This window comes from Gallinula chloropus, assembly GCF_964237585.1.
Source record: "Gallinula chloropus genome assembly, chromosome: 2".
Taxonomy (NCBI): domain Eukaryota; kingdom Metazoa; phylum Chordata; class Aves; order Gruiformes; family Rallidae; genus Gallinula; species Gallinula chloropus.
Window position 1 is genome coordinate 72,961,806 of NC_140086.1, and position 24,836 is coordinate 72,986,641.

The 24,836-nt window shown below is 39.0% G+C and overlaps 1 protein-coding gene across 2 annotated transcripts; it reads right to left on the minus strand.

The window, feature by feature from the left end:
• Positions 1-310: 310 nt before the first annotated feature.
• VSTM2A (V-set and transmembrane domain containing 2A) lies at positions 311-24,586 on the minus strand (the record flags this gene model as incomplete). Of its 2 annotated transcripts, none has more annotated exons than XM_084260340.1 (5): positions 311-399; positions 17,250-17,586; positions 20,950-21,000; positions 21,897-22,063; positions 24,508-24,586. In XM_084260340.1, 5 exons carry the CDS (start codon positions 24,584-24,586, stop codon positions 311-313), a joined length of 723 nt encoding a protein of 240 aa, XP_084116466.1. The 2 variants fall into 2 exon arrangements, with proteins under 2 accessions (XP_084116466.1, XP_084116467.1); XM_084260341.1 differs by lacking the exon at positions 311-399 and adding an exon at positions 445-521.
• Positions 24,587-24,836: the final 250 nt, after the last annotated feature.

Genomic DNA, 24,836 nt, shown 5'->3' on the forward strand with positions numbered 1-24,836 from the left:
AAACGAAATGTCATCCATGGTTAATTCTGTAATACTGATGACTTGCAGGCCAACCCCTGAGAAGTCAAGGATGAGGCTTCTCCTTGCCGAAAGAAAAGGAAACTAGGTCTTGCTGTTACAAAACGTTTGATTACATCACACCAGTTCTCGTCAAATAATAGATCAGTGATACGCCAAAGAAAATAAGATATATCAAGAAAACATGTGGTATCCTCTTCTTTTTTATAATATTTATTTTAATTTTTTATTTATTTATTTGTTTAGTATTTTTGTTTGTACTTCCTGCAGAAGGTGCTCCTTGTGTAGAGATTTAGAGTACATTGGGTGCAGAGTGGTGGTTGGAGGTTAGGGTCAACTTTGCTGTCCGCTCCGTGGATTTTACAGGCGATTTGCTCTTTGCTTTAAGAAGAGAAAGTGATATTGGAAAAAGTCAGCACTTTTAGATTAAAGCAAAGCACCCTTCACAAAGCCACAAACAAGAAGCAGGACAGAAAGTCCATGGCTTGTAGCTATCCTCGCACCTGCGGAAGAAGTTATAAGATATTCGCTCATCTTGCAGATTTCCAATGCTCCTTATAAGGCTGTTTTAAACACATACATTTATATATTTAATTAGCTCGCCATGTTGGCTCTGGTGCCCATGAATGTCTTGGCATGCACTGCAAATAACAACACATACAAAGTATTTCAGTCCCAGGGAGGTTTGCTTTGGTTTAGTTTTTGTTGTTTTGGTTTTTTTCCTTTATTGTTTTTTGGGTTTGGTTTTGTTTTGCTTTGCTTTTGTTTCTTGTCTTTTTAAACAATGTTATCCAGTGAAATCATATACCGAAAGGAATACACCCAAACACCTTTCACCTCAGAGGGTTCTTTACAATATCATTTCCAACATCATACCATTGACTTATAACAAAATTATCATCTAGAGGCTAGAGAGTGTTTTCTTGTAAAACAGAGGAGATAGTGGCAAATGGCCGTGCTATTTTACATGAGCTATTTACAAAATGCTGAAAGTTTTGGAGTATTTATTTTAGAGAAATTATATTTTCCCAGATTTTTTTCTTAAACTGTGAAAAACAATGGTACATATTCCTTTTAAAGACATGACTTTATATTTTAAGTATGTTATCAGAATAAAAACATTTATCACTAGACTAATTAAACCAAAATATTTGCACTCCAAAGACATGAGTGTTTAGATGTCACACATACCAACTCTCAGTGCTTGATAACTCCCCTTATCATAAAAATTACATTCAGAATTTGAAACGTATTACTTGAGGTGAACACCATAAATTAAATTTTGTTACACTATAGAGAAAAGTTGGAATTATAACAGGTTAATGCATGATTAATAGATTTTATATCTGTGTTGTACACTTGAAAAGGATGAATGTTATTGCTGGTTACAGGCATCAATCCTGTAACAAAATAACAATGGTGTTACAAGCAGTCCACAATATGATGGACTTTCAGTAACTGGTTAATTTTTAAATATCTATTAATCATGTATAAGCTATTTTTTGAAAATAATTTAATATTAAACTGAATCTGGATTCCACTGTAGCCCCAAAAAGTACATTTAGCTTTTTATCAAGAATATATACAACGAAAGCAAAAATAACTCAAGGCAAACACTCATTTTAAAAATTTTTCAGACATTTCTCAGGAGAACATTTCTCTGCATCTGCTAACTATGTTTATAAGTGTAGCAAGTTCTTCTCTTTCTGTCTTTAGTAATTTTTTCCCTTCAAAAATGGGGATTACTAAATCCCACATTTCTGAACATTGGTTGCTTTTGTAAATACATAGTGTGAGACATTGAATACATAGTAGTTGCCGTAGAACATTCCTCATCCTCTGTCACATACAAAAGAGCTTCTAAGTAACAGTGATATTTAAATTATTCCCATGTGAACTGAACTTCTAAATTATTATTTACTTGTAAATAGAAACAGGTCTTGAAGACATCACCAAAATTTTCAAAGAAATCCAAGGGAACTCTGAGCTTAGATCCTACTGTATGGAGACACGGATGAAAAGACTTCTTTTCTCTTGCCCATCTGATAATAGTAGCCTTCCTCTACTATGCTGCAGTAGTTTGCTGTTCTCAAAACACTTGTTTGGTATCAGGAACAAGAAAACATGCAATCACATTTCCTGTATCTTCTTCCTGTGGGTTATTCTCATACAGGTTGTATTTACAAGCTTGTACAAAAGGGTTGAGTTACATGTCTGGTTTTGGTTTTATTGTAGCATGGCTTTGTTCTCCCTTTTATATAAGGATTAAAATTTGTCAGAGTTCTAAAACACCTTTCCTTTCCCTAATTAGGTGAGTAGAGCTTATTTAGAGCCTTTGTTAGTGTTGGATCATTTCATGATGTATTTAATTATTTTCACTCAGTTTGTGCCCTTAATTTTTTGGGTTTTTTTTTTTTTTTTTTTTTTTTTGATTGAACTAGAGAAATACATTGCTCAAGACAATTCTAAAGAGGTCTTTAGAGATACATTTCCTTTGCACAAAATAGGTAGAATGCAAATAAGGATATATAAGGATACTTAGAACTGTTTCATACCTATTTTTTACAATGCTTTTCTAATGATTAGTGGCATTATAATTTCAGAATTTGAAAGCTGTGATGTGTGGAAGAGAAACGGTATGATACAAAATAAATTTCACTTAAACTGTTTCACAGTGGGAAAAGTTGTACTGTAATATTTGGAGGCAAAGCATGCTTTGATTTTTGTTTTGTTTTGCTTTTTTTAATATGACAATTTGTTGTCCCCAAATCAGGGGTATTACATTACATGCACATGACAACCTTTTTATTTATAATGTCCAGTCTCTTTATAAATTACAACTTCCTTCCAATTCATGTTCTACATGAATGCTCTTTTGCAAACAGCAAGTTTGTTTTTCTTTATCTAGCAAGGGATTTGGGTTAGAATACATTCAGTAAGTACAAGATAAAGCAATACTGAACACATGAGAAAAAATTAAGGGAAATTAACTAAATAAATTTCAGCTTCTAGGTGAGTAAAGAGAGTGTTAGAATTGTTGGAAATCACTGCCATAAACAGTGTCCTCTGCACGGTTTTAGAAACTGATAAGTATATACTAATGTCATATAAGGTCTCTATTTACTGGCTTAATAGTTTCCAAAATGTTGTCTAACCCAAAGTGACACATTTTCAGTAATATATATCAACTCCAATAAAAATGATTTGCAGTATGCAGTGACATATATGACTGTTAGGTATGCTGCCATCTTTTAAGTGCTTCCTTATGAAATTTAGTATTTAAATATACTCAGGGTTTTTAATTTTTTTTTTTCCCCTGGAGATGTGTAAAATAACTGTATTTGATCTCTAATGAACCCAAGTATTTCTTCAGATTTTAGAATGGCGAAAGCTTCAAATGTAAAACAACAACAGCAAAACTGAAAGTAGCCCTTTTAGATTCCTTCTGTTGTGTCGTATTTACTCATATTCTATTTTGGTTTCCATCTTGATAAAGGATAAGCAACCAGAAAGAGTCAGGAATGTCCATTTTGACTGCAACTCTAAAAGTCATAAGGTGTTTAAATGAGATTCAATTTCACTAGTTGTAGACTTAAATCAAAGGCAAAGCACAGATCAGAATTAAAATATCTTGAAAATACAGAGTATCCAAATTCACACAGATGAGGTTTTGGTGTATAGTTTTGACCAGGACTCAAATAGTACCGCTGGAATGATGGGCACCATAATGGAAGCAAAACTGTGCCATTCGAGCTGTGGATCTGCTAAATCGATTACTAATTTCCTCAGCATTTCTAGCATTATTTTCTAATTAACATAATGAGAGCTAAAAGAAATTTTATTGCAGGTCAAGAACACTGGGCAAAGCTGGAATGCAATTATGTTACCCTCAAAGACAGTAACCTGGAAGAACAGTAGTATGCACGCGTATATTATTTCTACAGTATTAATTAAACTCTACTTGATGGGCAGGTCAGGGATGCTCACATTTTGACTTATCAATAAATGGGATTCACTTAAATTCTTCCTATGAGATGTAAATGCTGTGTTGTCTTTTGTTCCCTGCCACTGATTTATGTCCAAAAGAGCAAATGTCCATGAAATATTTAGCCTTCTCCAGTAAACAAATGCAGTACTGTCAACGGCATATGATCATAAGTTTTTGTGCAACAGCATGAAAGAGTAGTTTGTGCCACATGATTTATTCAAGTATGTAGCTTACTTAAATGCTAGGGAAAAAGAGAAAATAATAGTGATAAATAATTGTGATCTTAGGGTTTAAAATAATAAAATAATCTCTGACACAAATGCTGGACCATATTTCATGGCTCATAAGGCATGGACATAATAGCTAGACATCAATCTTGTTCCTTTGTTGAGATAATTTTTAGAGCACCTAAGTATAAAATAACAGAAGTTATAAATTATTGTATACCCTAACTGATCAAAAACTAGTTACTAATTGCATGCCTGAATGACTATAATCCCTTGCTTTCAATAAGATATTTATCAGACAAAATTTGTGTAAAAATACATGGGACTTTAGGATGCAATCAGGGAAAATCAAATGCTGGTTTCATAATTTTGCCTGTTACTTTTCACAACTGGTCAAAACAATGATTTGTAACGTAAGCAGCTGCTTCAGGCCGTACAGTTTTAGCATCTCTGTAAGAGTACCTCATTCAGTTAACTACCTTGGGTCTCAAGCAGTTTGCATCTGCAAGAATTAAAATTTAGCAAGTTTGGCATTCCTTGTATTTCCTAAGGTTGTCTGAGATGTACCTCCTGCATTCTGAGCCTCAGTATCCATCCGAGCCACTGAAACTGGATGCTTACGCTTGCAAAGAGTAGCTTATCATATAAATAACACAACAAAGCTGTGAATTCAACAACACTGTCTTAATATTAAATTTAGTGAGGATATTCCTGAGTTTCTTAATTAGTAAGCCACTAATCACAAGAGAAGACTAATACCCAAGTCCTGATTTTGCGCTGACCAGTACAACTGAAATAGTCATTCACACAAAGGTCCTTCCTAAATTCTCTGTATGTATTACATGACACCAAAATATTCCTCCATATATATATATATGGTGGATGTACATTCAGCTTGTGCTGAATATGAGTTAATTTTGTTGTACTACTGGTTTCTGAAATCACAGAGGTGTTGAAACCTTTGAAGTATCATTTTTCAGGAATCTGTGCTGATATTTTACATCTTTAAGTGCCTGGTTTGCTGTTTTGCAACACTAGGCTTTATTTTATAGTGTTGGATTTGAAATAGCCTTCTTTTCAGCCTCAGTTGAGGCCACATGAAATCATAATTTTGTATTATTTCCATGTAAAGTAAGTAAAAGTTCTTGAAATGCCTGTCTTAATTTTGCTGGGGATATTAATGAACCATACTGGAATATGCTTGCAGTTTTACATCCATAAATATAGGTGAAACCAGGTATGGTTTATTTTATTTGAAGTTTTATATGATTATGTCTCACACAGGTTTTAAATAAATATATTCTTCCTCTCTTACTACCAATTGCTGTTGGTTTTATTCCTCTGAATTGCAGAAATCACAGTTATCTGTAGTTCTCTACTACTGGAATATACAGGCACACTCAGGAAGAAAATTTCCTTTCCACAAATGTAAGGTCCCCCTTTCCCTCCTCAGGGGAATTATGTCTCATGCATGTTTGATGGTTCAAACACTTGTGTTTGATTTTGGGGAACTGAATGACAAAAAAAAAAAACAAGCAGTATCATATTCAAGCCTCCTAACACTTTTGCTTAGGCTTGCAGTCCATCTTTCTCCATTGGCTGTAGAGTAGGCCGCCTACCATAGTGTGAATTGCCCATCCCTGTCTTGAGAAAAAATACCACAGAGGGAAAAGGAATTTATCTTACTTTCCAGAAGGAAAAGTCTGAATTTCTGATTTTTTTTGTGTGTCATATTGAAAGAAAATACTGCTTCCAAATTGGTGGAAATTTAGAATAGGTTATACCTTGAATTTTCCAGTAGCCTACCTAGGCTTTATGTCTGGTGTGTAGCTCTGTTCATCTGCTGTGTACTCCTTTTCTGCCAGTGATGCCAGAAGAGCAAGTGAGGAGGAGGGATGGGAACCTAAATGGACGATTATTCCCTAGCTTTCACTAGGTAAGGTTCCCAGGTGAACAGAGGTGTTCAGTCTTGCCACAGGCCAAAAACAACTGGCAACTTTCCAACCCTGAGTAGCAGAGAGAATTCTGCCAGAGGTTTGAGCCACAGCAACTCATGGAGCTCTTTCTGGGCTAAGCCAGGTCACAGCCTCTAACTTGGTACCAGCTACACTTAGAGCCATGTTCTAATGCAAATTTGAGATGGAGATATTTGGAAGAGGAAAAACCCAAGCAGACTTCAAATATAGGTAGCATGTAGTAAATAGTATTTGGCTTCAGGCAGTAGTCCAGAACAAGTCATAATAAACTATAAAAGGATAATAGACAGCAGAATGAAGGGTGAAAGAAAGTAATAGAGTGGGACTTTGAATAACTTCTGTAATTTCACAATGCCAAGATGGACAGAAATGGAATCATGGGTAGACTGGTGTGAAACAACATGGGATTTTACTTTTGGTCCACTTTCTACATAATCCTTTACATCTACCCATAAATAGGAAAACATGTGAATCTTGTTCTTTTCTGTAACGTATCTGAGAATCACAGTTTTCTTTATAGTTCTTCAGTGCTCTTGTTCATCTTTCATTCTTTAACCTCTGGACTAGAACCAGGCTTCCTAATTGGGCCATCATGCCCTATCAAGAAGCTAATAATGTCTCTAATGTCATTCGCAAAGATGAAAATGAGATCATCATAAAGATCTGACCCTGTCATCTTTTTTACCTTGAGCAGGCAAGAGGGAGGGGTGAGGTCCCTAAACATTTAGCTGAAATGGGAAGTGCATCAACATTTTTAGATTTTTATACTCTTCTGTTGAAAATAGATAAAAATTACTGTTGAGTTTGAACACAGTTTTTCAGGAAGATAAGCTGGATAGTGTAGATGGCTTAGTTCACCTCTAGTGTAATTTTTGTGTTCTCCTATGTCCTTTATCCTGTAATTCACAACATCCATTCTCATCTACATATTTTCTTCTGTTTTCATATGCAGCTTTGTTTAAATAGTATTGATATGTAGTTTAGGACTAAATAATATTTTACATACTAGCATGATTAGGAAATCTTGATAGAGTTTTGCATTGATTTCACGAGTGTCATTCATTTCTGTAGAGTGATTCTAAGTTTTGTTAAAATGCTTATGCTTCTTGGAAAATTATTTAGGCTGTTTTGATCTGAAAGTGAGTCTATCTGGACAGACTATGCAACCAAAAACACAGCTTCCTAAATTTTAATATTTTAAATACTAATATCCCTAGCATTTTCATGTGATATTCTCATAAATAAGTTTACAGTAGGCAAGTAGCAGTGAGTTAGATATCCATTTGGTGAAATGAAGTGTGGATGAATTGTCTCTGCAGGTGATATGTTGAGTAAAGCATGTCAGAGTTAAAATTATTTTTGAACCTAAGGCACACAGCTTTCAGCTGTATATATACCCAAAAGCTTATTCTTCCTTCTAGCAGCTTAAAACATTTTTTGTACTCAGCTACCTCAAATTTCATGAGTTAGTCAAGGATACAGTGAGTTCTTGATGTCTCTGATGTTTTTAGTGTGCAACTGTGAATAGTTTCATCACTATATATTTCTTATATTATGGAAGACTTTTTGTCTTGATACTTGAATCTCTTGATGACTTTTTTGTCTTAGGAGAATGACATTCTGCCTATCTGGGGCTCTCAGTCATAAATGTTCAGGCATCAGCCATTTGTAGCAGATACCCTAACTCTCTTCCTCACTTTAGTTGATGTTTGAGCCTGAAAAGTTTTAAAGTATTTTTGTTTCTGTATTTGTGTTGTGAGGTTTTTTCTTTATATTGAATATCTCTTCACATGTATAATTAATGCATTGACTTCAGCTGTTTCTATTTCAGTGAGACAGTACTTTTTGCGAAAAGAATTGCTAAGAGACCTATTTGCAAATAGTCTGTGTAATGCCAGTGTTAGCTATTTAAATAAAACTAGTCCAATATCCAGTGCCCATTGCAAGAGTTAATAGCTGAGAGGGCAAGGGCAAGCACAAGCAAATGCAAGCCCTAAATTTGTTAATTGGTATTGTTTGAGAAGCACTGGTAGCATGCTTTATGACTGCTCTTATCAGCACCTGACATCTTTCTCTCTCATCCTATCCCTGAAAACCATGGATATAAAATGTCTTAGATTTTTTATTTTATTATTATGTATCAGAAAAAAATATATGTCAGGTGATTTCTATTTATCTGTGTGAAATGGCTGATTCCAAATCAAATGCATTCACATGTATAAGGCTATGCCTCCAAATGAGGTTGGGAACTTAGGCTATTTACAAAAATTCTTCTTGTACTTACTCTTTTGTCAGTAACTGGTTTCTGCTGTAGTAACTAAACAGTGCTGCAGCACAAATTGCTCAGCAATTTTATAATATACAAATATGTGTATATTTGATATATGCCCCATTGTAATTAACAGAGCCATTTATAAAAGATATCATAAAGTTGCAACAAGAGGGTTTTTTAAGAAAAATAGAATTGAACTTGTCTTTTTCCTCCTGTGCTTTTTGTATCCTGTTCATCCTTTCATCTATCAGAAAAAAAATCTTAAGTGGGATGATACTTAATATTACTCTATCATTTTCAACAGCACTGTCACACCAAGAAAAACATATACAAGGATGGTTATTATAACAGAGACAGAAGGAAAATTATCATTCTTTGTAAATATTTCAGCATGAGATATTCAATCCCTTTTCTCGCTTTTCACACCTGACACTGCTTAGGCTTATGTTTGACATGCAGTCAACCTGATCTCCTTCTATTTATATCATTTATATAAGAGCTATTTTTGTGGAACCCAGCTAAGCTCCCATTTATCTGTACCCATCTGACTGGATGAGTCTGTTTTCTTCAGACTGATTCCTAGAGGGTAAGTGTTTTGAGGCAGGGACCATTCTTCTGATCCTTTGTTTGCCTGGTGGATAATGCAGTTGTTACAGAGATTAGAACAATGCCTCTGACTAACAGAACATACCTCTGTCTAAGGGCTATGACTCACGAGCTCTTAATGGTTTTAGCTGAAGCAGTTTAAGATGATAGTGCCTCCATCTCTCTACCTCCTCCTCCTATGGAAATTAAACCCCCAGAAGTAGGAGTGATACCAGCAAACTCTATGCTATCTCTTCACTATCTCAATTCAACAATCTGATATTTTAGTTTTTCAGAGGTCAAAGAGGCTTAATTTAATGCTCAACATTGTAAACTGGGAAAGCTGAAGAGCAGGCACCTGTTTCCTTCTGCCATCCAGAAGGATATTGTCCAAAACAGTCAATAAATTCTGACCGGGGCAAGACAGACTTTGGGTGGCAAAATTTTAAACTGTAAAAGCTAAATCACAGTTCACAAGTCAAAGCCTTCATTCTTGCTCTTACTCTGATACAAATAATAATAAAAAACCCAAACCATAACAATGTAATCACCTATACAGCCACAGTGCACTAATTTGAAATGGTAGATTGTGAGAATGAAGCTTGAAGTGCTTGTGCCAAATCCTCTATTAATTCGATCTCCTTTGTATTATATACTGTGGATTTTTTCTACTTTTATTTCAGACTTTTTAACCTTTCTTGTTACAATTCTAAGATGTGGGATCAATCATAATGATGAAATATCATTCATCATTATTCAAAGACTCTTCAGAAATACGATCATCACTGATCAGTACATAGTGTATGCATGTGAATCATTTAACAGAGTACAAAATAGGTATCTGACCTGTTTTTTTGGCAGAATATGTTGCCATATTATTCTACTGAAGACTTTGTACCATCTGAACATCTATCTCTCTGCAAGACCTACTGCTAGCTTTTGGATTGATTTATTATTGCACCTTGACAGAACATCTTGCCCTTTAAACTTTTTTTTTCCAGTTGCACTGAATGAGCTGGAGATGGATACAGCATCTTCCGTAGCCACGTAGAAGTCACTTTTATAGTCATTACATCTTTTGGTGGCCAAAAGCCTCAGTCATTGTCACAGGCAACTGCAGCAGCCGAGGGTATAACAGCAGTAGGAATAGGACTGGCAGCAGAAGTAGAATCCAGATTTGCTATCTGTATTTTTGTTGCCATTGATGAACACACATATTGTATGTTTGCAGCACCAAGAATGCTGGTTGTAGCAGTTAACTTTCACATTTTTATTCTTCTCAGCACATTAGGCAGCTTTGTTCCAAGACCGTAATGTTTGTCATTAGGTGGGGGAACAAACTTCAGGGGGGTGGATCAGACTAGAACACCCACACATAGACAGGACAGGAGTAACACTATCAAAAAGTATGACAGCAACTTCCTAACAGTAAGTTAAAAAGAAAGGTTTGGGCCAGAGTCTTCTCTTTGCAAGACTAGTGTAAAGATCATCATCTGCTCTTCAAATGACATCCAGCTTTACTATCAGCAAAGCAGGATTAATTATTACTGTAGCTGTAAAGAAGGTTATGTGTCTGGAATATCTTTGTAGTTCATGAATTATTTAATCAAATGAAAAATCCCTGTCCAGACAATAAGAAAATACTAAGGGTGTCTGGCCTAATGTTTCTAAGTTAAACACTATAACAAAAAGTTAAAGGAAAAAAACACAAAAAAACTGAAGCAACAAACCCCACCACAAAGAATGCCCCCTCTGCCTGAATATGAATGAGCTGAAAATGGCAGTTTTCAGTTATTTTCCTTCCCTTCATTCTACTCCCAGACAGCTTCACTGTCTTACAATTCTTCAGATGGTACAAGGTGGTAAAGCTTAGATCCTTCATATAATTCACTCTCACTTTATGAGGAGACAATTCACCCGCATTCTCGTGCTTGAGCCAAATCTTTTGCTTTTGTGAATTAATGCCATTCTTTTGGCTTCAGCAGGCTTATATCCATTCCAACCAGAACATAATTCTACCCATTCTTTTTAATTTCAAGTGACACAAAGGATTTTCATAATGAAGTAGGGTACCATAGACAGGAAACTTCCTGCTTCTCGTGAAAAAAAGCCAAAATATCCTGCTTTGCTGTACATGTGTCAAATAACAAATGGGTTGTGTTTTGAAGCAAGGAAATCCCATCAGTTATTTCAAGAGCAGGCCCTGTCACATATGCTGCAATCTCTGATGACCCAGTGCAAGCTGCCTGATTGTGTAGCAATGAAAAGCAATTTGAGTGCACTGACAAACGACTCATAAACAGCTTTTCTTTCCTCCCTGTTTTTCTTTTCTTCCTTTCTTTTCTTCTCTTTATTAAACAACGATGTGACCCATCTGCAATCTTCCTAGTGCTTAATTACCCAAGAAAGTTATATCAAGCATGCAGGACAGGATGACTCTGATTCTGCTACTTGGGGAACTCCTATGGGTAACCTGCCTGATCTTTATATGTCATTTGTGCTCTTAAGATGAGATTGGTCTGAAATGTTCATTTTTAAATAGCTAAAAGCCAGGAAGAGACATGATAAAGGGCATACACAGCAGTGGCAGATGGAAAATGAAATATACTAGTAAGGTAACCAAAAGAATAGGAAAGATTTCAGCATATATGTGTGTAGGTAAACAACGATGCAGATGGAGAAAGGGCAAAACTGATTTCTTCCACTTTTGTGCATTTAGTTCCTGCTCTGTCTTTCCTCAATTTTTCCGGATTGGCTTCGTAGGAGGAAAATATGCAGTGCAGCGTCCAGTGATAGCTTTCCATGTTTTCATGCATATAGCCTGTGTGGTATCCAAAAAAACAATTGCTCAAGAGTAGCCCAGGCTATATTTGAAAATAAAAATGGAAATATGCCATGGAGTCCCTTTTCCTGTAGTAGGCTGTTTCTTATTTGCCACTACCTGCTTTCTCAAATTCCCTCCTACCCCTGCTTCTGATTAGCAAAGCTTATTTAACATTTAATTCCAAACACCGTCACATTTACAGGAATGTGATTTTCAGTGGAGATATCATATGTTTAAGGACAGAATCAACAATTATCTCAACAAATCTGAGAGGTCCATGATTTCCTTCTATGATTCATTATTAGTGCTTAAGCACGGGCATAAGTAAGGATGAAAGTAATATCTCTTACTTCAGAGAGGATATCCAGCATACCCAGTACTCAGTGTCTGGTATGAGCATGTGGGACTGAACAGCTGCTAAGACTTTTAGAACAAACACACAAACAAACAAAAAAGAACACATTTTTTGTGGGTGCATTCTTTCTCTTCTTAGTTCCTGAACCTGGGTTTTTGTAAGAGGAATAGAAATGAATAGAAAGGTGGCAGTGGTATAGCATCGACAATTGGCAATGGCAGTGAGGGAAGGTCACAGAAAGTAGGTACCAATTTGCTTGCTACTGGAGTTAGAACTTCAGAGCCATCAAAACCAATTTGTTACTGGGTTCATTTGGACTAAGCACTAGGAACAGAAGTTTAAATGCTTGTAAGCATTTTGTTCTGTCAGTAAGTGTTCAAATATAAGAAATTAAGATGTGGGTATTTTAAGTGTCAAGGTCAACAACTAACTGGCTAACAGGGCTACATAATTTAACATGGTTAGAATTTATTCCATAGAGAGGGTAAAAAACTGTAGTGGCTTCAATTCAGGAAGAGAACCGGAGTGTGAGTTTTAAGCAAAGCAGAGATTGTAGTGTACACAGGTGTAAAATGGGATAGTCCTTGCACCATCTTTTTGCAAGAATGGCTGAATAAGGTTCAGAACAAGTAGAAAAAAACCCTCATTTGTTTTTGCTTTAATGTGGTCCTAAGGAAATATAGACTTGACTATTTGCTGTGCAACAATCACAGTAACGGTTGGTGCCTCCCAGAGTTATGGGCATTCATAGTTTCTAAAACAACAGTTGAAAAAGCTGAAGTGTTTCTTTTAGTAATGTTGGTTGTCACTTTGATGAACGCTAAAGCAGACTTTTTGACCCTTCACTTTAAGAGAAGACATACCATAAAAGAAAAAAAAAAAAACCCAAATGATTTATATCCCAGATGATTCCAAACAATGTAAAATTTCTGCTTACATTAAGTTGCTAATAAAAAATTCCTGGATCCTATAGATAAAAATGTAGGCTGGAAGGAATGTCACTGAGAAATACATTTTCACCCTCTCCTTTTGCCTTCACTCCTGATGATCATCTTCTCGGTGTGATTTATGATACCAAGAATCCAGGTCATTCTGTCTTAGGTAACGATCACCTTCCCCTTTCTGTTGCTTTTCAAGTCACTCACTGCAACTATGCCATCATCACAGAAAGAGTTATTTGTCATGTCGTTAGGTCAATAGTTGAATTTGTTACTTCAGGAAAGAACGAAAGGTTGCTAGCAATGAACAGTCTGTATGCAAGCAGTCCAAAAATGGACCTACCATCAATTCTTTGTTTAGGTATTTCCTCTTGAGTTCTCTGAGCCTGATCTTCCTGAGTCTGAAAAGCAGCTAACAGTTTTGAGTGCTTTAACAGAGAATTGGCAGAATGGGAAGAGTATGGGCGTATACAGAACATCAAATTCTGCAGCCCTCTGTGCAGTTATAAATGTTGAATTACTACTTGAATGCAGGTAAACAAATTTGTCTGGATGTATATCCATGAAACAGCGAGTTTTGGTGCAGCCTGTAGATTATTTAGCTTCCTTTTGACTGAATTTATTACAACTCATGGACTTGGGAGTTACAAGGCTCTGTGATAACTCTGTACTTTTATCTTTGGACGAAGACACGTTGTTATGAATTATGCAGGGAAAAATTGTCTGTCACTCCACCTACATAGGACATTTTCTGGATGTATGCAGATTATCCTGTCAAATTACTCAGATTCCTGTTAAGCTGTGATGGCTTACTTCATTTGCTGCAGCCTATGAATATGAAATAAAAGGGTCAAACTGTGTTAGGTCTGACTTTTGCTTTCTTGAATTTTTTGACTTTGAGGTAGGTGTTTGGTGCTTCTCAGTAAATTATCTGAAGATTGGCTGTGGAAGATGTACTCTTTAACTCTTTCTTCCTATACTGAATCTCCATTACACTAATAATAACAAATACCTGTTTGACCCTCACATGACATTTTAGTGGAAAATGCTGAATGGAATTCATATCACTTTTAGTTTCTCAGGCCTGGCTATATAGCTCCCTCATAGTTATCACAGATATTCTTTTGAGTCAAAGAGGAGAATGGCAGAAATATCTGTTCAGTTAGGAAATGCTGCTATTTTAAAAATGGCAATAACTGTAAACTGCTATTCTAGAGCTACCTATTAAATATCTACAGTTAAGAAATAAATGAAATTATGCAGTGTGCTTCAGGATATAAGGAGTTGAGTAGAGTGCTGTCTACCTTTCAAAAATAAATTTTGGGGACAAAATATTAATGTAATCAGAGTCAATATTTCTTATATCAGTAGCCAAGTTCTTCAGAAATAGGTAACTACAGATTTCCCAATAATTTTGCAGTGTCATGCTCCCCTCTCCTGCAAACATGTTTCACAATAGTCTGTGAGCATGGCAGCAAAATTTATTGCTTGCCAATAACTATGTACCAGCTTTTTAATTTTGGAGAATATTTGATACAATTACCTATGGTTATTAGTACTTATCTCTTCAAACAGTATTGCTGAAGTCAATGTATTACTCAACACGAGCAAACACTTCACAGTCACTCCTCCCACACCTTTCAAATACAAACGTGTGGTTAATAATGACAAATTTGTATTCAGTCATGTCTCTGTGTTCTAGGGCGGATGGATACATTGCTCACATGTAATTACTCAGCACTCTTGTGCATGCACATATAGTTTGCATGATGTTGAAGAAGGGAAGAGTTTCTCACTTGATAGTATAAGTATATATTGAATTTGATAGCATAAAAAGAAAGACTGTTACTATGACACCTCCTTTCTGCTTTTCTGAGGTCTCACAACGGATGTCTCTCCTCCTTCCTCAGCTGAAGTTGCTCCTCCAATTTACAGAGACCTAAAACCCCTCTGCCTTGTGCTCCTGTGGGTATTTCTATTGGTGTAGAGTGAGTGTACAATGGAGTGAAAATCCAAATCACACCATGGCTGGAAAATCAGGACAAGAATTTCTCAAGAAAGGGAAAGTAAATTTTGGTTCTTAAGAGTTAAACTGATGTTTTCAAAAAAATCACCAGTAGTTGTGGTGTATCAAGTGATTGTTAAATTGAAATCAAGCCTAAAATGGATTCTTTGTACTCTTTGTTTCTTCAGTAGATGAGGTTCACCTTTGATGAATACAGCATTAATCTGTGCTTCATCATAAAATAAATGAATTAATAAACTAAATTATATTTTAATCTGTTTAACTTTTAAATTATTTATGATTGGGATTGTCGGTACTTGATCTGAAGTAATCTTTGCTCATGTAAAAAGGATTAAGTTTTTCTTTTCTTTTTTTTACAGGGATCTTTCAGGTGTAATAACCTCCTCGCTCTCAAATAACAGATGTGCAATAACCAGGCAAGACATTGCTTGGATGAAAGACATAAACAATATTATAGATTAAATTATATATCCAAGGTGATTTAGTGAATTAGCTGCTGTGTGCACACTTTGGCCATAATGCAGCATAGGTTGTAGCTACATATTTCATAAACTTGTTGCTATTTTAATGAATTTCAGATGGAACTGAACAGAAACCAAAGTTTACATTTTATGGACAACTGTGTCACTTTGAAATGCATTGTAAGCAGTATATACATTTCTCTGAAAAGAAAGTCATGGTAGAATGTTGGTTTTAAATCAACCAAAATATTTATTTTCTTTTAACAACTTAAACATTTTTTTAAGAGCTAAAAAAATGAAAGTAGCTGCATTTCAGGGAAAGACAACGGAATTTAATTTTTTAAAAAATTAGTATACAGACATAAAATGGTGGTAGTATGTGCATTATCTTCTCTAAAAGCAGTAAGAATTTTCCTATGAATAATCATGTTGTTCCGATCTGTAATAAAATGTATTTTCCTTATCAAATGTTTTCTAATAGCCTGTCTGTAAGATGAAAGTGATTTCACAATAGATGTACTATGAAATTTATTGTATTCCCAGTTTTAGTTTTGATGACATAGCATTTTTAGCAGAAAAATGATGCATCAGAAGAAACTAGGTTAGATTCTGTTACAAATTTCAAGCTAGCTTGTGATCTCCTGCCTTATCTACATTGGGACCTCTTATAACCCAGAAACCCTTAAACTTGCACCATTTGTTTTCCAGAGGATTTTTAATCATTTACAAAATGTCCCGACTTTTTATCCCGTCCATCTCTCTATTGCCATCGTAGAGAGGCCAAGAGCTGAGCCTCCTGAGTATTCATGCACCTTTGTATAGCTGGATTTTACTGTGTCAGTGTAGAAAATGCAGACTTGCTATGTTATTTATACAGTGCTGTACAAAATCTCCCAAACAAAATATGTAATAAGTGAATTTCTGCATGACAGAAAATTGAGGCATTGCCATTTTAAGACTTGATTCAAAGCCAATGGTCAAGCAGATGAAGATGACAAACCCACATTCTCTGAAAAACTCATGGTCTTCGAAAACCCTACACAACAGAGAAACAATATCTGGTATATCTAAAATCTGCTTAGATTTAGAAGTCAAGTTCCTTGTGAAAATAGGATTGATACTAAAAGTAGATTAATTTCACCAAATGTTAGAAATATAAAAGTTAGGTGACCGGTATAAATTAACTTAGGAAGAAACACTTCTGGATGGGTGTTTTATTTAATTTATCATGCACAGCCATCTTAAAATGAGATGAGTCATTCGCTGACATGCCCCTCTCTCTCCACACACACTACAGGAAATGCTAAGCTTTGAATACAGAGCTAACCTTAGGTGCATAAAGCCAGTAGAAGTAAAACACACATATCGGAATTTAAGGCTTTTTTGCTTCTTGTGCCCAGAAACTTATTCTTCAGCTTTTAGGAAATAAGGAGATACCAGGATGAATAGAGCCAGAAAGAAGGAGGAATAAATGAGCACCACACTCTTCCTAGTTAAAATTCCTGGTTACCTTGTCGAGTTAGCCTCCTTTTACATGCCGGTAAGCAATCAAATGAAAGCTCAAAATGCTTTACCATACCTGATTGTGGACTTTGTTTGGGGATTTTGGCTGCTGCTTCAGGGCTGGAGGTGGCACGCACACGCTGATTGGCAGAGTTATGGATGCTACTTGGAACAGCTGCTGAGATGTTTTTGCGAGGTTTCATGTCTTGCAACCACATAGGAGATGCCTCAAAGGCTTGCATTCGCCGAGAGTGGCTGTTAGCGTTGACTTTGAGAAATGCCTGGGCCTTGTATTCCTGAAGGTCTCCATAGTTGGCATCGGTCACCCTGCACTCATACAAGCCTTCATCCTTTTTCCTCACTTTTGAAATCTGCAGCTTGTGGGAGATGTCATTCCCTTGTACTTTCACTGTCTGCAAATTTGCCAGGAAAAGAAAGAAAACAAACATGTTGTCAGGTATTATTCTTTCTCTGGTAAGACCCTACTTCATGTAGAGCCTGTCCAGAGAACTCAAGTGCCAAATTATTTAGTGGTGTGACTGTGCTTACTGCAGGGACGTTGCATCAAGGATAAGTATGACTATTTGTATCTATGAAGATCTCTGACATCTTCTTCCCAAAACTGTTTGGATGGTTTGCTCTGAAGTACTGATTGGCCTCAGACAAACAACGCAAACTATCATGCTCATTCCAATTAATTGCTTAAGATCATGAACATTCTTAATGAGCTTCCTTCTATAAACCTAATATCCATGCACTTCATTGGTCAAATCTTTCGAGTTATTTGGCATTACTGAACAGTCCAGTTGTTTAACTAGTGCATTAACAATTTTGTTGGAGATGTTTGCCAATATTTAAACATCTTTAATAACAATTTATTAGAGTAGCTTGTAGTCTTCATTACATTGAGACTCCATATTTGACACTGAATTTGTCTCCTTCATGTGTGTCCAAACCTTTGGTATTTTTTGTTTAATAACCTTAACAAGGCATCTTGTGTCAAGTAGTTCTTTTTTCTCATTTGCATAGGTGTGCATTTATTGGAAGTCATATATAATTTCTGCACCACATATTTAAGTAGCCCATATTCAAGATCATTTTAAAAGTTATCAGCTAAAATAAGACTCCTGATTTATTTTTAATTGCTTTTAATATCTGAGGGTAACTTAACTTTTTTTGCCTCTCATAATTAAACCACACAAGTAAATTATACATTCAGAAATGTGTGATAGGTATTAAGATCCATTAGGAAAGCTAACACAGATTTCCTTCTGTATTTTCATCACTTTAAAGAATTTATATTTAATCATTTGGCTATTAATCTCTATCTGGATTAATATCTGTTGCCCCACAGGAAGCCAGTTAAAAAGGGTTCAGTGGAAGAGAAAACTTCAGCTTTGAAGAACTCCTAAACCTGATTTACTTCCACCATTACGTAAACATGGATGCAAACGTTGGTTTGTGTCACATCAGTGACAAGCAATGAGAAAGCATCAGGATGATGAATATACGGTAGATCAGAAAACTGCAATACTGTTCGATTGAAGCAGGGGCACGTGTTGCAGGTGATTATACAACACGTTGCTTCTGATAGCTTGGTGTGATGTAGTGATCAGTGTTGGCAACACACCTGTTCTGCCTGCTTGATAAATTAAAGAGCAATACTTGGGAATGCATTACTGCTTTAAGGTTCTGGATGGACTTCACAGCCTGTTGTGTTGTATCCAGCTCTGAATTTATACTTGGCAAATCGAGTTGAAAGTATGGATTGCATACTTTCAGGCATAATGTATGCAATATTAATTACACAGAAAGTGTTGGATAGCTATTTAAACCATATTCAATAATAATATATCTCTACTGAACAGCTCATGTTCAGCTAAAGGATTAAAGAACTTTCATATGAATGGGAATAGGATCTGTAGGTCATGTTCTACCTTCATTTACCCCCATGCAACATCTACAAAGTTAATAGTGTTGCTTAGAACTTAAGGAAAAACAGAATTTGGTTTGGATTGATGCAGTTAGCATATACGCATGTTTTCAATTTATGCCTGATTATAATTTTAAAACCAATCGAAGTGGTGTATTTCAGCATAGTTTAAAAACAGTTTTATGTATTTTCTACAATTTCTTTAAAGAAACTACTCAATGCACTTAAAAGTTGGCTCTCCCCTTCATGAAGATACTTTCTAGCAGTGCTCATGGAGATTGAGCCTTCAAGAAAAAAAAAATCCCAAAAACATTTGTAACAAGTGTATTTAGACTGTCAACTCTGTGTTGACTCTTTATTGCAATTATAAAATGTTTTATGCAAGCTTATAAAAACACTGTATAAATACCCCATTGTGAGTTATTATCATACATAATGAGAGAAAGAGAATTTTTAACTTGAAAGATGGGAGAAGCTTTACAGCCTATATTGTGTCACAGATCTTATGGATCACTGCAGGCATTTTGAACAAGGACTGAATTGGTTGCTAGCACTATGTCCAGTGAAATAGTATCCAAAGACCACATGTGGGCCTCATTTGTAAGATAGTCTACAAATGTAACTGATGACACACTCCATGACACAAATCATTAATAGTCCATGGTGAGAAGTACCTTGGAAAATGTAAGAATGGCTAGAATATGTGTCGTTTTGAATGTAACTTATCTGAATTTTAATTTTTAAATGCCCTTCATCTACACCTAGCTGCACTTTGACTTGATGTAATGACTTGGTTAGTTATTTGTAGGCATCGAAGAGCAGCAGAGTGAAGGATTTAACAGGAAAAAAATCACCTCTATCTGTTACTGTTTGAAGCTTTGCTGATACTTACAACCTTGGCTGCAGCTGAAAGGCACTTCTGTAGGGATTGAGCCTGAGAATGGGAAAACCCCTTTGGGCTCATAAGGAATACTCATGATGCAGCATCTGCTCAGTACCTGTGTCTTTCCACTGCAGTGAGCACCACACCATGACCCCACCACCTTACATTTCTTGGAATGCTGAGGGAGGAGGGTCTGAACTTTTCTGAGGTCGGGGGCTGTGGCTGTGCCCAACTCAGGATATGGGTCTGTTGAGGAAGGCATCCCTTCCTTGGACAAGGGTCGGAGCAATGCTGATGGCAATTTCGTGGCAATTTACTGGTTTAATCTCCGAACAGCGGATCAATAACTCTGGTGTCAGAACCCCACTTTCCTGACACTCTCAGTGGCCAGGAGTAGAGATTGCTCCCAAGAGGGGCATCTTGGCCAAGGACTTTCTGAGATTGCTTTTCTGCCAGAGGATATGAACCTGGGACCATTTAAATAGCTGCACACCCGGCTGAGGGAACGTGCAGCTTCACAGCCAAATTTCAGCCTTAAACCCAGTGTGTGAGTGCGAAGGCAGACTCAGCAGTGAAGTCACCCAGGGCAAATGAAAACAAGATTCAGGGGTGAGCGCGGGCTGTGTGCTGCAGGGGATGGGAACACAGTCTGCCCAAAGTCTGCTGCCTGGGCCTCACTTAGCGATGGCAGGGGGTCTGCAGAAGTGCAGGCTGCATGGGGCAGGGCTGTCCTGGCACCCTCTTGCCAGAGCCGGGGCGGAACGAGCTGCCAGCTGCTCGCCCGCCTCAGCTTGCGGTGCGCCCGGGGAAAGGCTGCGAGGGGTGGGAGACAGCAAGTAACCTCGCCGCCCCGCCGCGCCTGCTGCAAGGCGGCTGCCGGCAGCGCCCGGGGCGGGCCCTGGCTCAGGAAGGACCCACCCGGGCCGGCGGGGGCTGCCCGCGCCGTGCCGCGCCACTTACGCTGATCTTCGTGCCGTCGCTGTCCAGGTCCCGCTCGGGCAGGAGCTCCACCTGCGGGGAAAGGAGCGCCGCCGTGGGTCGCCGGCCCCCAGACCCGCCGCCGCGGGCGCCCCGCTCTGCAACCCCGCTCCCCGCCGCGGAGCCCGTGGAGCGGCGCGCCGCGTGTGCCACCTGCGGGTCGCGCCGGGGAGAGCCGGCGCAGGCTGCGGGGGATCCCCCGCACAGCGTGGCAGAGGGTCGTAGCCCGTCCGACCCGCCGCCCGACACCCGCCCCACACGCGTAGGCGTCTTTTCGGGGCTGCTGAGTGAACGCCGAGACCGGTGCGGAGGTGGCAGCGGAGGAGGGGAGAAGCGTCCCTGGATGGCAGTGCAAGTGGACATGGCCCCTCTCTGTCCCGCTCGGAAGGCTGGAATTGCGCTGTTGTAAGATTTTTTTTTTCCTTCTTCTTTGGTGCATTGGCTCCCCCTTGCTCCCCACCCCAAGCGTGTGCCCTCCGGTGGCAGCTGCACCAAGACTTCAAGCTGCCAGCTCGACTGCACCAGCTGTAAATTGGAGGGCGTGTGTAGGATCTTGCCATTGGGAAACAAAAAATTCCCACAAGGAGCTGTCTCTGAGCAGCTGCTTTCCAAAGGGAAAAGGAGGAGGGGGGGGGAGAAAAAAAAATAGTCTTTGAAAACCCGTGTGGTTTTGTGAACATCCTTAGCTAGCTGCATCCTGAGAGTGACAGGCACCAAAGGCACCATCCCATGAGGTAGGCATTTTTCTCTGCAGGTTCCTGACTGTTATTTCATGGTCAAAACTAAGTCCCTGGGGAAATCCAGAACCTATCTCTGCTCCCTCCCTCTCCTCCCACCCCCTTTTCTCTCTTTCCGTCTGTTCCTTTCCACCCCTTTCTCCTGTGGCATTCCCCAGGTGGTTTGGGGACCCCGTGGCAGAGGATCAGTACCTGAGTGCCTGTCACCTCAGCTCCAGCCTCTTGGTCCTCAGCTGCCCGCAGAAACCACCACTGGATTTCGAGGTACACTGAAGCAGAGCCACTTTGGAAAGCACAAGACATCTCCACATTCTGCCCTTCAGTGGCCGTGACATTTCGGGGAAACTCAGTGAATTTTGCTGCAAAAAAAAATGCATAACATTTTGGGATGTCCTGCTACCTATTTATTGTTCATTCTCTGCTTTTGTGTTGCCTTTTTTCTTTTGTCTCTTCCTCCTTCCCCACCTCCCCCCTTTTTAATTAATTTTCCTTTTTCTTTCCTCATTCCCCCTCTTTTCAGATTTTCCAGTTTCCCCATGTGTTATCTTCCCCCAGTTTCTCTCACACCCAGGTATGCCTTTCCTCCCTTATGCACAAATGCACTTTCTTTACACTCTCAGCTCTGCTCATGGGAAATGCTGTAGACTCCCCTGCTTGCTCCCTTGGGCTAGTAAAGTTTCATGTAATTAGGTCCAAATACCCTTGGGTAGAATGCAGTATTTCACCAGACTCACTGAGGGATTTTGTGCAAGACCAATTTGGAAGAAGAAAAAAATATCAGACTGATTTATTGTATTTCTTAGGGCTGAGCTGGAGACCCGTGAATCGTTAGACCTTCCACAGCCGGCTGGAGCAGCTGTTGGAATGGGCACTCTTCTGAGGCACAGATTATGACCACTCATCAAAATGCCCATTTCGAAGGTTTTTCCTGAGTTGGTTACTCTTTCTGAGAACCCCTTCTTGCATAATGAGACCAAGAAGCAATACATTTTCTGTTTCTCATTTCTGGCAGACACTTTCTAGAGCTACCTTTCACCTTTTTATCCCAGTCATTTAACAAACAGTGTAACACTGCCAGGTTTAAAAGCTAATCCTGATTGACATACTCCAGGACACCAGTATTTATTCAAGTCTCAGTCTTTAGTTCCTTCTCATCCTTTCCTATAACTCACTCTGAAATTATGCAACACAATGAAGCAAAGGTAGTCAAGTGAGGGGGGACACACAATACAGACCTACAACGTAATAAATAAAACCTGCGTTTCAAGAAGAGGAAAATGTGGAAATTTTGCAGCGTGGCTTTCTGTTATGCATTGTTACAAACTGACTAGAACATATTATAATGCAAAGGAAGTATTTCTTGTTTTCTCCTTCCCTCTTTCTCGCCCCAGTCCTCCTGAGGACTCCAGATAACCTGGAACTGGTGGGATAATCCAGCAGTACACTCAACCAGTGTTACTTCTTTTTCCCCTTTCATTTGCGCTTGGCAACGGGTACTTAGCAAAGCTACTAGATCTGTATTTCACGACATTCCTTTCTCTGTCTCCCACCACCCCCAACACCCCCTCCCTCCCCCGCGCCCCCACCAGTCAGCGATTGCTGGTCGCCCAGTTAAACTGACACAAGGACCGTGCATTTTGTCTATTCGGGGCTTGTAAGTTTGTTGTGGTTTGTTTTTTTTTTTTTTTTTCTTTTTTTCTGTTTGTTTGTTTGTTTTCATCCCTCCCCTCCCCTCCTGGTCAGTGCGTGTGAGCGGTGTGGAGACGCGGAGGGGGAGTACTGCCAGCATCCTCCCCGACCTCCCCGCCAAGCGCAGCCCGGCACAGGCTCGTAAAGCCGGCGGGGACCTGCCCGCAGGGAGCAGGGGGTGTCGGGCGGGTGGCAGCGGCAAGGAGCGGAGGACGGCGGGCAGGAGGCGAAGGGGGGAAGGCGGGGGGGGGGGGGGGGGGGGAAGTGTGGGGTGGCGGGAGGGGTGTGAGGACAGCAGGGAGGGGGAGCAGCGGGCGGGGGCAGCGGGCAGGGGGCGGGGGGCAGCGGGCAGGGTAGCAGGGGGCGGCCCCGCGCGATCTGTCCATGGTGCTGATCGCGTCGCCGCAGCCTCGAGGTCCCAAACAACTGGCTCCTGCAGCGCCGGGGCTGCTTGAAATGCAAGGCGCGCCTTTCGGCGAGGAGGGAGGAAGGAGGCAAAGGGGTTGGGGGCTTGGGGGGGGGAAGGTCTTCAAAGAAGTCGGTTTTGTCTTTTCTCCCCCCCTCCACCTTTTTTTTTTTGGGGGGGGGGGGGGAGTAGATATGCACATAGTCACTGAATTGCAATGAAGGTCTGACTCTGAGGATTAAAGATAATAGGAGAGGAGAGGGGACGCAGCGTGGAAAGAGACTGCAATGTTTTAAGGGAGGCAGTAGATTTAGTCCTCCGGTACTTGGTTTGAATGAAATAATTATGCATGCATGGGTAGGTGTTTATTGCGTGCTTACATGCATATATACAAACATGCACAACCAAAACACATGTATGTCCATTCACCAATCCCCCTTTACTCTCCCACAAGGTGCCTGTTATTTTTCTCTTTGCAGTCAAGTAAGGGAAGCCTGTTTTATTCCCACTTAGGGGAAACTTCACACCACTGTTCTTATTTACAGACAATTTTTAAGCTAAATATAAACCTGATGCTTGCTGTCCTCATCTCTTACCCATTGTGGTTGTTTTCCTTCTTTTTATTGTCCTCTTCTTCATACTACCCCCCCCCCCCCCCTTCTCAGTCTGTTATAGCATAGAAAAACACACGTATATAAGTGATCTTACCTTGGGAAGAAAGTCCTTGTTGAATATACATAACTGAAAAGAAAATGAATCCAACATAAGCTAGAAAGATCCCCATCATTCCAAGACGAAGAAGCAGAAGTCACATCAGGGTAACAAAAACCAAACGTGCCCTCAAAAAAGGAAGAAATGATGTATGAGTGTATGTATGTATCTCTAAATATATGAACAGAGAGAGATCTTAAAATGTTAGAAAAGGGCTCTGTATTGTAGCCCTAGCTGCGACACTGGCAGCATTCTGCTACTCAGTGGAGTCTTTTTCTTTGGGAAGAGCCAGTATTGCAATACAGTGTGGTTCAGATGAGCTGTCT